We start from the raw sequence: 17,152 nt of genomic DNA on the forward strand, positions 1-17,152 counted from the left end.
TGAAGCAGAAATGTCGTCACATGCCTAGGAATTCTTAACATAGCTATACATTTAAACAGAACAAAAACAACAACAGAACCCCACAAGTCGCACTTGTACCACTTCAGAAGAGAGAGTGGAAATTGCATGTGAGGACAGTGAGATCCCTGCCACTGGCAAAACAGTGCTGAGCGCTCCTGGGTTTCCCCCATTCCAAACATGTCGAATGATTTGAAATATTTGAAAGTGCATCCTTAATCCAGCCGCTTTTTATTTTGAAAACAAAGCTGAAGCTGACATGGGGGCCCCAATCTGGAAAAGATTCCTAATCCAGATTGGGTGTCAGTTTCCTGATTATAATCACTCCCTTCCTGGATGTGATTTGCCCCCAAAGATACTTTTTGCAGTGAACTGTGGCTTAGGGTGGCAAAAAGCTGGGGTGGGGAGGGTAGAATTTCAGCAGGAAACTCATCAAGATGCTTTCCAGACTGCAGTTGCTTTTCTTCAAAAAGTACAACCAGCCAATTTAAGCATGCTTTTACAGACCCGCGCATAATGTAACTCTGGGTCAGTTGAACAAACCTCCTGCAGAATAGCTCCCTCCCCACTGGCAGAGGAAGGGGGGTGCGGTGGGTGCGTTCTGAGGGGGGGGTGGCATCCCTGAGGGGGGGTGGCATCTCCCCACCGCCCCCTGGGATGCTAGCCCCGCCCCCCCAGGCAGCTAACCCTGCCTCCAGGTACACAGTACAGTGGTACCTTGGGTTAAGTACTTAATTCGTTCCGGAGGTCCGTTCTTAACCTGAAACTGTTCTTAACCTGAAGCACCACTTTAGCTAATGGGGCCTCCTGCTGCCGCCACGCTGCTGGAGCACGATTTCTGTTCTCATGCTGAAGCAAAGTTCTTAACCCGAGGTAATATTTCTGGGTTAGGGGAGTCTGTAACCTGAAGCGTATGTAACCTGAAGCATATGTAACCTGAGGTACCATTGTACATGCACTGCTCCGGGTGCCAGAGCAGCTAGCTCCACCTCTGCCCCTCCCACACCTTCTTGGAGCTCTCCCTAGCAGAACAAAAGGGACATTTTTTAAAAAATTGAAAGCAATGAAACCACTTCCAGACCAGCCACATTTCTCTTTACAAGTGTTAAATAAGCTTTTGGAAATCTTTGTCTCAACTCATGGAGCTATACTTCCCAGGGGAGAGAAGCGACAGATTCTTTATTATGTGGTCCTAGTCCTGATGGAACCGAACAAAATAAAACCAACAACCATATAAGTAGAATATCATAACATACAAAATACATTAGAATGGGTTGTAATACATAGGTGATATAAAATATCAGGGATAGCCAAGTCTGATCCTTTTAGAAAAACTTGATGCAAGAGAGGAGAGGAACTGAAACATATTTATCAGCACACAGTGCTCACTAGGCTCCATCTCAGGATATGGCTCTACGTAAATCTTTTTATACTAATTACCCCCAGTCTGGGGAGGTGTTTATTCTCCAGGAGAACACCGTAAGATCTAAAATGTACTAGCTTGAGCTATGATCCGAAATCTTAAAATGAGATTTTATTTTTCCAAGGGTAGGCGACATTTTAAAAGTTGCTAGGAGCAGACCAGATTGTCAAGCCAGATGTTACTGGACTTTCCCCTCCTGACAATTGGACAGGAGAAGGAATTCATGGCACTAACGCTTTGTAGGATAATTAAACCAGTTTAGCCATGCATGGTGCAGTCAGCCCTTACATTTCCACCTCCTTATTGCTTGCTTTTAATTTTGTGTGTGTGTGTGTTGTCTTCAGCCAATAAGACATCCCCAACATCTGGAGAAGGGAACCGGCCTGGCGGGATCATCCACGTGTACGGCAGCGACGACAGCAATGACAAGTCTGCCAGCAGTTTTATCCCTTACTGCTCCATGGCTCAAGCCCAGCTCTGCTTCCATGGTCACCGTGACGCGGTCAAATTCTTTGTCTCTGTGCCTGGTAAGCAGAACATCTAAAGTACTCCGTGAATGCCATTCTGTCAGTGCATCGTGACGCTAAGCGCTTATTGTGAAACCTGAAGGCTTATGCAGAATTCTGAGGCTCTTTCCACTGCAATGGCCTTTCCTGTGATGTTCGAGAACATCTTGAGAATCGCCCTGCTGGATCAAGTCCAGGGCATAGCTATCTGGCCCAGCATCCTTTTCTCACTGGGGTTAACCAGATGCCCCAGTGAGAAACCCAAAAGGACTTGAGTGCAAACAGCATTCTCGCCACGGGTGATTCCCAGTAACTTTTGGGGCCATTTTGCCAGTGACATAGGAGGTAGACCCGTCGGGATGATAGTAGTGTTGATAGCCTTATCCTCCATCATTTTGGTTTCCCAAAGCTCAGTTGTATATCTCAGCTGCTCAGAACAAGCTCTGGATTCTTTCAGGTAACGTTCTGGCAACACTGAACGGGAGTGTGCTAGACAGCCCCTCCGAGAACCCCAGCACGGCCACCATCGAGGCTGAGGGCCAGAAGCTGAAGAACGTCCTGGTGCTTAGTGGTGGGGAAGGGTACATTGACTTCCGGATTGGTGAGTTCTTTTACATATATATCCTCATTGTGCAGAGCAGCTATGAGTAAAGGACAAGCTAGCGTAGAGGTGGCTAAGGAAGAAATTTCTATTATTTATTGAATTTATATGCCGCCCTATACCCGGAGGTCTCAGGGCGGTTAACAGAATAAAATCAAGATATGAAACCACAAAATACAGTGGTACCTCGGGTTAAGAACTTAATTCGTTCTGGAGGTCCATTCTTAACCTGAAACTGTTCTTAACCTGAAGCACCACTTCAGCTAATGGGGCCTCCTGCTTCCGCTGCGCTGCCACCGCACAATTTCTGTTCTCATCCTGAAGCAAAGTTCTTAACCTGAGGTACTATTTCTGGGTTAGCGGCGCCTGTAACCTGAAGCATCTGTAACCCAAGGTACCAATGTACTTATTAAAAATGAAACAACAACCCAATAGCCCCCCCCAAAAAAACCCCCACATTTTAAAAGGGCATAGGTTGTAAATCGGATCAACCAAAGGCCTGGTTAAAAAGGAACGTTTTTGCGGGGCACCTAAAGGTGTGTAATGAAGGCGCCAGGCGTCTGGGGCCACAGATGGGGAGCCACTGCAGAGAAGGCCCGTTCTCCTGTTGCCACCCTCCAGACCTCTCAAGGGGGCAACACACGAAAAAGGCCTCAGAAGATGATCTCAGGGTCCAGGTAGGTTCATATGGGAAGAGGCGGTCCTTGTGGTATTGCGGACCTGAGCCGTTTAAGGCTTTATAGGTCAAAACCAGCACTTTGAATTGAACCCAGAAACTAATTGGTAGCCAGTGCAGTTGGACCAGGATCAGTGTAATAATGTTCAAACCGTCTTGCTCTGATGAGCAACCTGGCCACTGAATTCTGCACTAGCTGAAGTTTCCGAACCGTCTCCAGAGGCATATCACATTCATATGTACCACTTTAAGCGTGTCCTGTAGTTTAGGGGTTCTGAGTTTTCCTGCCGTTGTCCTTAGCAGGTGCAAAGAGCCCTGGTTTTGATTGGGATTGCGGCAAGGACAAAGGGATGAATGGCCCTTCTCTCCATGCCATAGTCCCCCTCTGAGTCAGACTTCCCCCTCACATCATCTATTTGTTAAAAGAAAAAGCAACCACACCATGGCAAACATCCATATCTTGTTTGGCCCTTTGAGAGTTACGGCACAGGACAGCCTGCTTCCACCCTTTCCTCTGCCACAGACTCAGCATTTCCCCAACTCCCCTGCCTGCACAGACCACTTAGAAGTTGCTGAGAGTCTTGGTGGATCACCTAAGTGATTTTTTTGACTTGCTATAGCAATTGAAATGTGCTGCGCTAAATAAGGTGTGTTTTTTAATTGTATTTTTAACTGCTTCTGTAATTATCTCATTTCTTATTGTACTACAATAAAAAGAAGCAATAAAACCACAATTAAAAATCAGTATGAAGATGTAATGCAGACACACTATGGACAACCTGAATCAGGCTTTCCGCTCGGGGAGAACTAGATGAATTTAGACCTCTCCCACTCCGCAGCTCTCCATTTGCAGGACTTCGATAAAATAACTTAGGTCTACAGAGTTGGGGTAAAGATTATAATAATATATGCAAAGCACTCTCAGGCATCTAAAGATGCTATGTAAATGGTACCTATTACTAATGATTGGGAGGCCTGCTTGGTGGAGCTTTGGTGCTTCCGTGTTCTTCTCTTCCATTCATTGTACAAGGTCTCTCCACAGGAGATGGAGAAGATGACGAGACAGAGGAAAACGCAGGAGAAGCCACCCAAGTCAAGCCCATCCTCTCCAAGGCTGAACGGAGCCACATCATTGTGTGGCAAGTTTCCTACATCCCCGAATGAGCTACTCTTGTCTTTTCTTTTTCTGCCAATTATAACTCTCTCCCCTCTGATCCCCCCAAACTCCCGGAATGCCAGTATGTACATACCAGAACTCCTGCATTTCTCCTACTGCTGGAAAACCGAGGCCCCAGACAACCAACCGCAGCAGCTCCTGCACTGGATAGCGGCTCCCTCCCTCATCTAACCTCCAAACTTGCAGCTTTCATCTTGGGCCTGCATGCTTTCCAAAACGGCTGGGTTACTGCCAGCTTTCCAAAGGGGGAGAACCATGGCAGTGAAGGCCCCTCCGCCCCCAAGTGAGGCAACGAGAGATGCACAGGCAGAGCGGACTTGGCTTGGATGAGGTTTTCAAGACGGTCCCCTCCCTCCTTCCTTCATCTGCCCGCATGGAAGAACTAAGATGTTTGCCGGCTCTTGCCCCTGCCCACTTCACCACCACGGAGGCAGCGCTGACGGCATGCACTGGTCTGCAAACCAGGACTAGAGAGATGGATCCCATCATAGCAAAGCGAACATTCCAACCTTGTCTCCTTCGCTGTCTCTCTATGGGACCTGCTCACAGGGGATTATCTGGGATAAATTGGGAGGTTGGGAATCCAAAAGAGCGTATGGATGCGTTTGGGAAGACTGTGGTATGGAAGTCAACAGCGGGACGTCAGTGCCCAGAGACGGACCACAGGCGCATGATGGGCTTCCACCGCTGAAGCTGTTTAGATCTAGGCCTGGGCACTTAAAAGCATAACTCAAGTCGGTAGAGCATGAGACTTTTAATCTCAGGGTCATGGGTTTGAACCCCACGTTGGGGTTTTGCAGGAGGTTATGGTCCCTTCCAACTTTACACTTCTGTGATTCTATTTATGGGAGACCTCTTTGAGAGTCCCAGGGTGCCCAGTTCTGAACTCCTTAGAGGAAGGGGAAGATTCAAGCCTAACAAATATCATATATAATAATTCAGGTGAGAGGCACAATTGGTAGACTTGAAGGTGGAACGGGCATCTCCAGCTCTTTGTAGCAGTGGGTGGTGTGCTGATGGGAGAGGAAGGCAATATGTATGTTTAGCTGGTATGTGGAGAGTCATTGGAAGAACTGGGAAGTCCTCTGCTGCCGAAAGGCCACCAAGGTGTGCTTTGTGCTCTTTTACCTTGTGTTGTTCCACGAGGGCCCCAATGGAGACTTGGGTGCTGCAACCAGCTCTCAAGAGGTATTCAAATGTATCTTGCAGGCAATTCAGGAAAGCACGCAGTCAAGATGGAGACTAGGCCCCTCCCTCTCCATGACATATATTGAAAGCGGACTTGGGGGAGATGGAGCAAGGCAGTCGGTGGAGAGGTATGTGCTTGGGGAGGATGGGCTGGGGAAATGAAGAAACGAGCTGAGGAGAAGACATTGGTCCTTTGTTAAGCGGCTTCTAGAAGCAGCAAGAGAGGAAGCAGAGATGGTCTTGTTGGGAGAGGATGTTGAGAAAGTAGCGCCCACAGCTGTGGCATGCAAGTTAGGGCGCTGGCTGCTCACCAGGTTGGTGGCAGGTGTGCAGACTCGTAACCCACATCCCACCTGTTGCTCCCCTTCTCTTGCCGCCACCCTGCCACATCCAGTGGCAGTTCCATCCCAGCCAGTGAGCCCCGTCTCATGCATCGTGACTCGGCACCAGTGACTGGGAGTGGATTGCTGCTTGAGATGAAGTTGTAAACAGCTGGTCCTCTGGGATACAAGGAGGTTTCTGCTGTAGGCAGTTGAGAGGCTGATGAACTTTAAAGGCTGTGGGAGGAAGCAGCAGGAAGAAGCCCAGAAATGTTAAGTGCTCTTAATGTCTTATTTAAATCTCACAGAACCTTTCACTTTTAATTTTCTTTGAAGCCAGGGGAGACCAAGGTTTTTCAGAGAGGGAAGTGGGTCTTAGAGAGAGAGAGAGAGAGAGAGAGAGAGAGAGAGAGAGAGAGAGAGACAGACAGAGGGGCCAACGTCCTGGCAGTTCTTGGTAGAGTCAAAGCTTGGGACTGTCCTCGTGCCCTTTCTTTGTTTGCTTTGTAGTAGAGAGAGATTATTGCAGGCTTTTTTCTTTCTTTCTTTCTTTCTTTCTTTCTTTCTTTCTTTCTTTCTTTCTTTCTTTCTTTTTGCATCTCTCAAGCCTCCCCTGCCTGCCTCTGTGGGCAATGTTTTATTTCTCCAACATGCCTGAATGAGCTCTGAGAAAACATAGACTAAAAAGGAAGTCCAGTCATAGTCTGAACAGCTTGTGGGAACACTTGCCCCAATCCAGTCAACCGTACCATGCTGTGACTTAACCCACTTTCTTGTGTGCTGAGTAGTGGCTTGGGTACAGCAAGCACCATGGCACACATATCGAATGCCTTACAGCTCCATTCCTTAACACCTGGCCACAAGCTGGACCTGTGCAGGGACCCCTACTCTATGTGTGGTTTTATGTCACTTGCTTACTCAGAGCCACCCAGAGCAACAGAATGTACACAGAGATGAAAGAAATATGGCAAAGGCTGAAAAGGTCTGTGGGTTCTGCACAACAAACCAAGATGAAGAAAAAACAAGAAAGAGACGTTAAGCGGTAAAGCTGGTGGGTGGGGAGGACATTGCGACTTGCAAGTCAACATTGTTGATCTCTGACCCATAATTTTTCGCCGAGAGCAGGAGAGAGGAAATCTGGGAGGCTGGTGAAGTCATTGGGGTAGTTTGGTTTGAAAGAGCACAAAATGTGGTTAAGTAGCTGCAGCAAGGCTTGAGATCAAACAGGGGCTTTATTCATGATGAGAAAGAGAGTGAGGCTTACAGGGTAGGTAGCAAAGGCGGAGGGAACAGATATCAGGAGCAGAGCAAGAAGATTCAGTCCCTGCCATCTTCAGTTTAAAAAATGATCAAGAAGAGAGCGGGTGGTGGGAAAGACCTCTTCATAAGACTCTGGGCAGCCACTGCCAGGCAGTCTACATGGTACTGGGCGAAATGGAAAGTCTCAGCTGCTGTAAAAGCAGCTTCCTAGGTTCTCTTATTTTTATTCTGTCCATTAATTATCCAGATTTCAGGCCACTCTTGAGAGCCAGTGTGGTGTAGTGGTTAAGAGCGGTGGACTCATAATCTGGGGAACCGGGTTCGCATCTCCGCTCCTCCACCTGCATCTGCTGGGTGACCTTGGGCCAGTCACACTTCTTTAAAGTCTCTCAGCCTCACTCACCTCACAGAGTGTTTGTTGTGGGGGAGGAAGGGAAAGGAGAATGTGAGCCGCTTTGAGACTCCTTCGGGTAGTGATAAAGCGGGATATCAAATCCAAACTCTTCTTCTCTTCTTAGGCCTTACCCTACCAGACCTACCTGGAGGTGACACACTAGGGAGATATCAACAATTTCACTGAGTGCAGCTAACACCTTATTTTCCATGTCACAAAGAGGTCCCAACCCTTTGGGATTGGCTTTTCAGTAAACAAGGAGCCAGACCGCCTCCTGATGCTGCTCCTACAGAAAGGGTTTTGTTGCCCAATGCCAGCATATCCTAGCTGTTTTCTAGACTACTGATGAAATAATAGTGTGCAGGAGAGAGAAGAGCAGATTGTTAAGACACCCTTTCATTATTCCATTTGAAACAGCAGTGCCATCAGCCAAGATTTGCTATTCTCTTGGGGCAAGTTAGCAAGTAATACCACTAATCTATCCTGTCACATTCCCCACCACCATGCCTGCCCCACTGCAACCCTAGTGCTCTGCTCAGAAAGATGGCCACAGTCCAGGTGGAGTTGAATCTCTGTTCATTAGAGGGCAAAAGACATAAAACAGCTAATCTTCTGTGCTTGTCCCAATTAAGGAGAGAATGAAGCAGATCTTGTACCGCTTGCTCTGAAGTGGGGGAGAGGGGAGCTGGGAAGGCGACACAGGGCCTGTAGCTCACAGGTAGAATATCTGCCTTACATGCAAAAGGTCCTGGGTTATAAATAAAAGCCCTGATGTCTCCAGGTAGAGTTGAGGAAAGCTCCTGCCTGTCAGTGTAGACAATACTAAGCTAGATGGACTACTCGCCTGACTTATGACTTATGCTTCCTATGTTCTTATTTTGTTCAGTCTGTTCTGGGGCTGAAATACCTTTTGGAAGGGGTGGGAGGAAACTAACGTGACCTGGAGGGCAACCTGACAACAGCAGAGCCTGGGAGGAGAGAGAAAGGGAAGTCGGTTTTTTAAAAGTGAGGACCGGTGGGGTGGGCAGCTTTGACTTAGGCACTACTTAGCAGTGGTGCAGCTAGGTGGTTTTAGACTCTGGTCTTAATGGTCTCCCAGCCCGGCAGACCAATACATGGAAACATGTATTGCTTCACTTACTGCATTTTTGAAGTAAGCTATATTGGGGGGGGGGGGGGCGCCTGCTCATTCTGCTGAGTTGGGTCTGGGTCCCATAACTTCTGCCCCCAAAGCCCTACCCCTACAGCACCACGGCAGTTTAGAAGGCACGTGTGTGGAGTCTGACAGGGTGCCATGGTTTTAAAACTGATCTACCTGTTGCCAAAAGACCCGAGAGCAGGATTACTTCCTCATGCAGAACTGAACCAAGGTATGGTCTTTTTTAAACAAAAACAAAAACAGATACAACTGCAAAGCCTCCTGCAGTTCTCAGTTCCCAGCATTTATTAGTCAGGATACTGCTCCTTTTGCCTCCCCTGCCTACAAATATATGCCCAAAGAACCTTTCACAGTTTGAAGTTACGTTTTCATTGAAAAGAAGCACATGTTCAAGGTGTGGGGGGGGACGCGGGGGGAGGGAGAGGCGTAGCTATGGGGAGAAAGCCTCACAGTGCTGGCTGTTGACTCCTGATAGCTACCTGCCGGCAAGATAAAAGCTGATTTGACTTACAGACACCTCCCCGCCACATCTCCACTGTGATGTATGTAAAGTTAACTTGTATGTTATAAAAGGAATTTTTTTAAAAGTGTCTTAAGGCCTGTCAACTCTGCTGTTTTTGGTCTAAAGATGTAAAGAGACTGCTGTATGAAAAAAACAACCCCACTCTCCCTATGCTTTGTCCCTTATACGCTATCCAAAAGATGACCATATCTGTTCTGTATGTAATAAAAAAAAAATGTGTTAACATCACAGGTTCGAGAGCATTGATAAACACACACTAGAAGTGGCATTTTTAAGGAGCTACTGCCATGATGTTTCTTGCATCTTTTGATGGTGCACACCCGAGTGATGGGGCGGGGGGGGGGGGTGTCACCTGCAACAATATGGTGCAAGTATGAAGTGCCCTTGTTCTGGACTCCCAGCCAGCCATCCACACTCTTTTCCAAGATACACCACCCTAACAGACACAGAGTAAAAACGACTGCCTTTTCCCAAAATTTATTTTACAAAAGCAAAATGCAGCCAGTATTTAAAAAGTAGCCCTGTACGTATTTATAGATGTAAACAATCTCCTTTTGGGAAATATTTGGAAGAACAGTAACATGCAGTGGGATGAAAGATCCCAGAGGAAAACACAGGAACCATGATAGCTTAGTAACAATACTTCTTCAGCCAGGTCCCAACTTCTTCAGCCAGGTCTATCAAAGGCCTCCTGAAATGCCAGCTTCCGCTCACAAATCCCAGTATTCTGTTCCTACTGAATAGTTGTCAGCTGTGAATAAGATTTTTTTTAAAAACAACACAGGTGGACAGTGGTCCTCCAAATGTTGTTGGACTCCAACTCTCATCAGCCCCAGGCAGCATGGTCAACAGAGGTGATGGAGGCTCCAACATCTGGAGACCTGAATATTTCCCATCCCTAAGATAAAACATGCACTAAAGCAGCTCCCCGCCCCCCGTCCTGGACTATTTGAGAAAGTGGGGCAGGTATGAGATACGAGCAGCATGAATTCTGCATTTCAAGTCATTACCCAAAAAAAAATTGCATTCACTAGAGAGAGAGCAGGACGTAACAGCAGCTGTATAAGCCCTGTTGCTCAAGCTCGGGATATTGCTAGCTGCGAGCAATTGTTTGTATTTGCTGCTGCTTAAGTAAAGCAAAACAGCACAACTCCCCTTGCTTCTGTCTTATTTGATGTTTCCTTTTGGAAAGAGCAGGGGCAGCAGGCTGGATCTGTATTTCCCCCACCTGTCCCATGCGGAAAGTAGGAAGGGCCAGCCACCTGATGTCGCAATTACGTTGGGTGGCCTGTTTTCGCCTGCGTGGTTTGAAATCAAACTCTTGTGGCCAGAGGCATGGTGCTTTGCAACCCCAAAGATGCTGCGGATAGCAGTATGCAAGCCCAGGCAATCCGCTGACTAGGATTGCAAAGTGGGGTCTGTGCCCTGTAGCTAGTAAAACTGTGGCCTAACATAGTGGGGTAGTCTTTGCAGGCTTGGATTGGGAGGCAGCTGGAAAACCACTAATGAAGCCCTTTGAAAACACATTCTAAAAGTGAGAAAAGAGAACTGGAATCCCCTTGGTGTGTGCTTTTCCATATTGGTTTAAAAGTGCCGATTTCTCTAATATTGCCCCCAAAACGCTATAATTGGGGGCTGGGGAGGCAGGGGGAAAGGGAATTAAATTACTAACTGTTAAACTGACATGATATGTTCGTTCAAATCTAAAATACTCCCGCCCTTTTTCTTCCCCACCCAACTCAACAAACGAAGAAAGCTACCCAGGGGGATCCCAGATAAGCTGAAAGGGAATGGACGGGTTTGTGCAGTGCCTTTGTGACAGCAGCAGAGGGGACCGGGCTTCAGCTGCTCTGCCTTACTCATAAATCCAGTGATCTGCGCTGTCTTCCCAGCAGGCCAGTTCATCTGTGCGGAACCAGAGCAAGATCTCTCGCTGGGCGCTCTCCACCGAATCGCTCCCGTGGATGACATTCCTGTAGGGAAAAGGAACAAGTTATCCCACGGTGCAGCTGGATGCATTGTGCCACAGTTAACTAAGTTCTTGTGCAGTTGGGCATATATGAGTACGATGAGCTAGGTTTCAATTGCCAGGTACAGAAAAAGCTCCTGCCAAATCCCGGAGAGCTGCTGATAGGCCAGATGGACAAATGATGTGACTGCCCACATTCACACCATACATTTAAAGTGCTGCGATTCCACTTTAAGCCGCCACTGCTTTCTCCCAAAGACTGCTGGGAAACTGTCCGTGGTGCTGAGAGGAGACCCCTGATTCCTCTCACAGAGCTACCGTTCTCAGAGAGGTCTAATCATAAATCCCTCTTCAAAGGAAACTGGGAATTGTAGCTCTGCAAGGGGAATAGGGCTCTCCAAAGAACTATCAGCACCCTTGACTAACTACAGCTCCCACAATGTATGGTGTGGATTTGGGCTCTATACAACAGCTCCTTATGTTCCTAATAGGGTAGGGGGAAAGGGATGAAAAATGATCATTTCCACTTTTATAACCTTATGCAATAATTCATCAGAGTCTTTTCTTATTTTCCAATTCTTTGCTGTTCGTTTCCCACCTCCTGCTGCTGCTTCCCTCCTGCCCCATTTTCCCAGCTCTCTCTCTTTCTTTCCCTTATAAAAGGTCCATTTTGCTGAGGGAGGCTGTTTGCTCACAGACAGGACGGACTGTATTAACAGCATGTGTATTGGCAGGCAGGGACTCGCCAACAATAAACCCTGGAAGAAGCAAAAATACTCCACTTGCCTTTCAAATCTATGAAGCTGGAGGTCATTTCTAACATTACTGGGAGGCAGTTTAATTTTGGCCCACGTTCACATAAAAATGCTTCCTTCTTACTTACAAACCCATAATCCACATTGGCTGCATCCACATGTCACAATAAACCCTTGTCCACCCAAATTAGCCTGATTTGGTTTGGAATTTGGTTAGATCTAGTGCACAGTCCGATCTGAAACATTTGCACTAAACAGGGTTTTGATTATCTTTGCTAGACACACAGCATGTGTGAACAATGCCCCTATCTCCTAATGCAGAAACAAAAAGGCCTTCCTGATTTATTTATTTTTAATCATCCTCTGATTTAGTTTCCACTCTGTTTACAGGAATGCAGTTTTAGAGCATCTCAGGCAGAAAACGGCACCCGGCTGAGCCCCCATTCCTTGCTGTGGTGGACCAATAGTTGCATTGCCGGAGTCACACAAAACGGTCAGAAGAGAGAACTGCCCCAAAAGTAAACGAGGTTTTCACTCACTTGCCAACTTCAATGCAGAAGTCACCTCGGATAGTCCCAGGCTTGGAATCTGCTGGGTTAGTTTCACCAATCATGACGCGAGCTGTCTTCACCACTTCCAGTCCCTGCCAAACCTGGGGTGAAGGGAAGAAAAAACCCCACTAGCATTTGACCTTTTGGTGACCCGAGACACACCTTTAGTCCTATTGCACATTTGGGGAGCCCTTTCTTTCTTTGTTGCTGCCTGTTTGGACGGTGGTCGTGCTGTTGCTGGTGTCACCTGCCTTAGATCAAACCGTGACCCACTTGCTGAAAACCAGTGGAAATGGCAACCTTCTCAGTGCCAGTGGCCTTGTTCTGCTAAACCACTTGAGAAAACATTAGGAGTCCTGGGGAAGAGGGAAGTGATGAGCCTCCCTCTCTTCTCAAAGAGAAAGTATTTCTTACAAGGTTTCCCAAAACCCCCCCCCCCCCAGTGTTTTGCTGTCTGGGATCTTGGAGGGCAAAATGTCAGAACATGCCAACAAGACTGCTCTTCTATACTTGGGTATTGTTAGAAAATACAGATGTGTTAGGAGATAGGACCCTCACATAGAAGAAGAAGAAAAAGAAGAAGAAGAAGAAGAAGAAGAAGAAGAAGAAGAAGAAGAAGAAGAAGAAGAGGAGGAGGAGGAGTAGTTTGGATTTGATACCCCGCCTTTCACTCCCTTTAAGGAGTCTCAAAGCAGCTAACATTCTCCTTTCCCTTCCTCCCCCACAACAAACACTCTGTGAGGTGAGTGGGGCTGAGAGACTTCAAAGAAGTGTGACTGGCTCAAGGTCACCCAGCAGCTGCAGGTGGAGGAGCGGAGACACGAAACCAGTTCCCCAGATTACGAGACTACCGCTCTTAACCACTACACCACACTGGCACTCATAGCAAAATGCATTTGTTATTTCACTCACCATGGCCACAACAGGTCCAGAGCTCATGTATTTCACCAGGCGGTTATAGAAAGGACGCTCACGGAGGGCGATGTAATGCTCCTTCAACAAGTCTTCGGAAGCCTAATCAATCAATCAATCAATCATTTTATTTGTATGCTGCCTTTCCAAAGTTAAAATCATATTAAAAAATTACAAAATAGAAACATAGCAAAAGCAGTCATAAAACAATAAACCAAACATCAAAAAGTGCACAAGTTGAAGAATTTCCACAAAAATCATAGGATCCAAAATAAAGATACAAAAAATCAACATCAACAACCCCAACCCCACAAAATCCCTAAACAATACTCCAGCTTTGGTAGTTGGAGTTTGTCAGGGCCCCATCCTCCCAGCCAAGTGGGAAAAGGCCTACAAGGCAGGAAGCAAGTCTTCCAGGATAAACACGTGGTCAAACACATGCCACAGACTTGATCAATGATGTGTAGTTCTTTAAACAATTTTGCTGATTTTTAGTATGTTTCGACTGTTTTCAGTCTTTTATTTTGTGTGTGTAAACTGCCCTGGGAACTTGCTTGAAGGGTGGGAGTAAAATCTCCTAGGGTTATGATGATAATCAAAGATCAGGAAATTAACAGTTGAGTCAGCATCATTATCACCACCATCAGTTTATATATTTATAGGCCACTTTCCCACAGAATTGTGCCCCAAGCGTCTCACAACCCAGCAAACAAACCCAAAAATAGAACCATGCAAAATTAAGAACAATTTAAACATTAAGAACAATTTAAAATAACAATATTGTCAATGAATCCAGAAAATACTTACATACAATGTTAGATGATGCAATACAAATAAGCCAACCTAATTTAATCGGTTTTAACTAGGGAAGCAGGCAGAGGCAACAACAGGCCCTGTTCCAGCTGGATTGTCCTTTCTCCACCACCCCACCAATTTTAAATGTTCTTTTGTGGTCCTTGGGTGCTGTGGTAGAAAGGCAGTTTATAATTTCAATGAATAAACCAACAAAATATAGAGAATAACCCCCAACACAAAAATAGAATGATAGCACGCAAAGATAATATACAACACTGGGTGCGATCAGACTGCCATGGTGTGTGGCCTTCAACCTCCAGGTCTCTGGTCTTCAGGCCAAATTTGGCCCACCAGGCACCCCCCATTTGGCCTATAAGCCAATTTCCCCCAAAACACAGTCATTTCCTCCACACCTGGCATCCTATGTGAAGCAAAGTGTGTGGCAGGTAGAGTTGTGGCTGAATCAGCTGCTTCCATCCCAATGCCTATAGAAAGCAGGACTGGACGCCTGGTGCACAGGGAATTCAATCTCGCTTGGTTGTTGTCTCTCCCCCACCATGAGCCACCTTTGACAGATGGATGGGACAACCCACTTGTCAATCACCTGGTGTCCGATGATTGACAAGTGGGTAACCCTAAGTTAGCCCACAGAATGGAGGTGGAGGTGGCAGGAAGATGAAGATGTGGTCCACTGGGTCATAAAGGTTCCCCATCCATCTCTCAACAAACAGCTTAGGTACTCAGCCAAGTATCCTGACCTGCATGAGCTTCATGGCCACCAGTTTGAAGCCCTTCTTCTCGAAGCGTCGGATGATCTCTCCAACCAGATGCCGTTGTACCCCATCTGGCTTAATGGCCAGGAAGGTGCGTTCATTTACACCGGTGAATCCTGGAAAGTAAGGGGGAAAGAGAGATTTAATGCATATATATATTGAGGGGGGGACATGCAATACATGCTGCGCAGCTGAGGAGGGGCAGGATTTCTGGAAATCACAAGTGAATACTATTGCACTCGGGTCCTGCTTGCAGGTTTCCCACAGTGAGCGTTTTTTTCCCCACTCTAGAAAAATAGGTGCTGGTACTCACCATTTAGTTCCTACAGTAAGTGCCACACTTTCTAACAACAAAAAAGAGGTTTTATCGTGTTTTTGATATTCTGTTGGGAGCCGCCCAGAGTGGCTGGGGAAACGCAGCCAGATGGGATGGGTATAAATAATAATAATATAATATTATTATTACCCTTGAGTACCCCCTGAAAATCCTGGGATGTGGATGGCGCTGTGGGTTAAACCACAGAGCCTAGGACTTGCTGATCAGAAGGTTGGCGGTTCGAATCCCTGCGACGGGGTGAGCTCCCGTTGCTCGGTCCCAGCTCCTGCCAACCTAGCAGTTCGAAAGCATGTCAAGGTGCAAGTAGATAAATAGGTACCGCTCCGGCGGGAAGGTAAACGGCGTTTCCGTGTGCTGCTCTGGTTTGCCAGAAGTGGCTTAGTCATGCTCACCACATGACCCGAAAGCTGTATGCCGGCTCCCTTGGCCAATAAAGCGAGATGAGCGCCGCAACCCCAGAGTTGGCCACGACTGGACCTAATGGTCAGGGGTCCCTTTACCTTTACGCCCTGGAAAAAGCACTCTCCACAGTTGGCCACTGTAGGAACAGGAGATGGGCCCCGTTTGGCCTGATCCAACAGGGCTCTTTTTATGTTTGTGTGTTTTTATCTGGAAGACACCAGGTTGGCGAAAATTGACTTAGCCAATTGTGGGCGGGTGCGGGCGGGGTGGAGGGCAGGCACAGGGCGTTGCTTCCCGATGGCAAAAGAAACAGATATGCAACCCCAGTACGGCTAATTCAGCATGACCCAGCTACAGAGAGAGGGAAGGGCTGGTGAGGCACCCCCAGATCTCAGCCTGCAAAGTTGGGCACCCCCAGATCTCAGCAACGCTCACCTGTTTGGAAGATGCTGGCAAACAGGGCCAGCAGGAAGATCATGGCGTTAGCAGCGGCAGCAGCAAAGAAGAACCATAGAGCGAAGGGAAGAACTGGGGAGGACGCGCACGCCGGCCGGCAGCGTGGATCGGGAGCGCGCACGCTGATGACGAGAGGGGGAGTCTACTCAAGGGGAAGTAGCAGCACCAGCAGCAGAAGAGATGGGAGATTCCGCTCTTTTCTAAGGCTCCGATCCTGAACAGACTTACCTGGAAGGAAGTCCCTTTGGGCATCTGAGCAGTCGTAGAGAGGACTGTGCTCTGACGCTGGTCTTTTTACTGGCGGCGTTTCGCTTTCGCAAGTCTCCAAACGACGTTTAAAAGTTCTGTGCATCTGTATGTAAGTCAGTGGAGCAGACAGGTTTTCCTGTGCCATTTCATTACTCCGATACCTTTGCTGAAGCAACTTCTTGAAAACAAACGAGCCGCAGCAGCAACGTTTTGCCTGGTGAACCTGAACAAGAATTAACCCCACTTCGAACCTGCAATGTGAATCGTGGACGACATCTCTGTGCAGCTGAAGTCGCTGTGTCTCAGCCACGGCCCGCCCTCCCCTCCTTTATTTGCAACCGAGGGAGGTTGCAGTAATCCGGCTATTGCTTTTAAATCAGGAACGGAGAGCCCACCGCCCGCCCCACGTTGTTTGACTACAAGTCCCATCATCGCTGACCATCGGGCCACCCTGACTGGAGCTGATGGGACTTGCGAGTCCCGACCACACATTGTCACTCTACACTTTTCCTATTTCTATGCTGCGTTTCTCTTCCCCTCCCCCCTCTCGCGTCACTTCCCCTTATCTATAAAGGTAAAGGTACCCCTGCCCGTACGGGCCAGTCTTGCCAGACTCTAGGGTTGTGCGCCCATCTCACTCAAGAGGCCGGGGGCCAGCGCTGTCCGGAGACACTTCCTGGTCACGTGGCCAGTGTGACAAAGCTGCAT

General features: G+C 47.6%; 2 protein-coding genes across 27 annotated transcripts in view; one reads left to right on the forward strand and one right to left on the reverse strand.

Moving 5' to 3' along the window:
- The window catches only part of MAPK8IP3 (mitogen-activated protein kinase 8 interacting protein 3), a 67,185-nt gene extending 62,050 nt beyond the window's left edge, over positions 1–5,135 (forward strand). For all 25 annotated transcript variants that reach the window (XM_077918482.1, XM_028705304.2, XM_028705306.2 and 22 more), the window contains 3 exons: positions 1,786–1,968; positions 2,405–2,548; positions 4,267–5,135. In XM_077918482.1, coding sequence (XP_077774608.1) covers positions 1,786–1,968; positions 2,405–2,548; positions 4,267–4,388 — 449 coding nt within the window. In that variant the 3' untranslated portion in view covers positions 4,389–5,135. The remainder of the gene's footprint in view (positions 1–1,785; positions 1,969–2,404; positions 2,549–4,266) is intronic.
- Positions 5,136–9,706: 4,571 nt separating this feature from the next.
- LOC114584321 (nucleoside diphosphate kinase 3) overlaps positions 9,707–17,152 on the reverse strand; it is a 261,547-nt gene continuing 254,101 nt past the window's right edge. The window contains exons 2-6 of one of the 2 annotated variants that reach the window (XM_077918487.1): positions 16,175–16,226; positions 14,986–15,116; positions 13,433–13,534; positions 12,509–12,621; positions 9,707–11,218 (exon numbers count right to left, since the gene is read on the reverse strand). In XM_077918487.1, the coding sequence (XP_077774613.1) occupies positions 11,101–11,218; positions 12,509–12,621; positions 13,433–13,534; positions 14,986–15,116; positions 16,175–16,217 (507 nt within the window). In that variant the 5' untranslated portion in view covers positions 16,218–16,226 and the 3' untranslated portion in view covers positions 9,707–11,100. Of the gene's footprint in view, positions 11,219–12,508; positions 12,622–13,432; positions 13,535–14,985; positions 15,117–16,174; positions 16,281–17,152 lie in introns of those variants that run through there. The other variant, XM_028706081.2, reaches the window with a different exon arrangement.

The sequence above is a fragment of the Podarcis muralis genome, chromosome 14 (assembly GCF_964188315.1).
Source record: "Podarcis muralis chromosome 14, rPodMur119.hap1.1, whole genome shotgun sequence".
NCBI lineage: Eukaryota > Metazoa > Chordata > Lepidosauria > Squamata > Lacertidae > Podarcis > Podarcis muralis.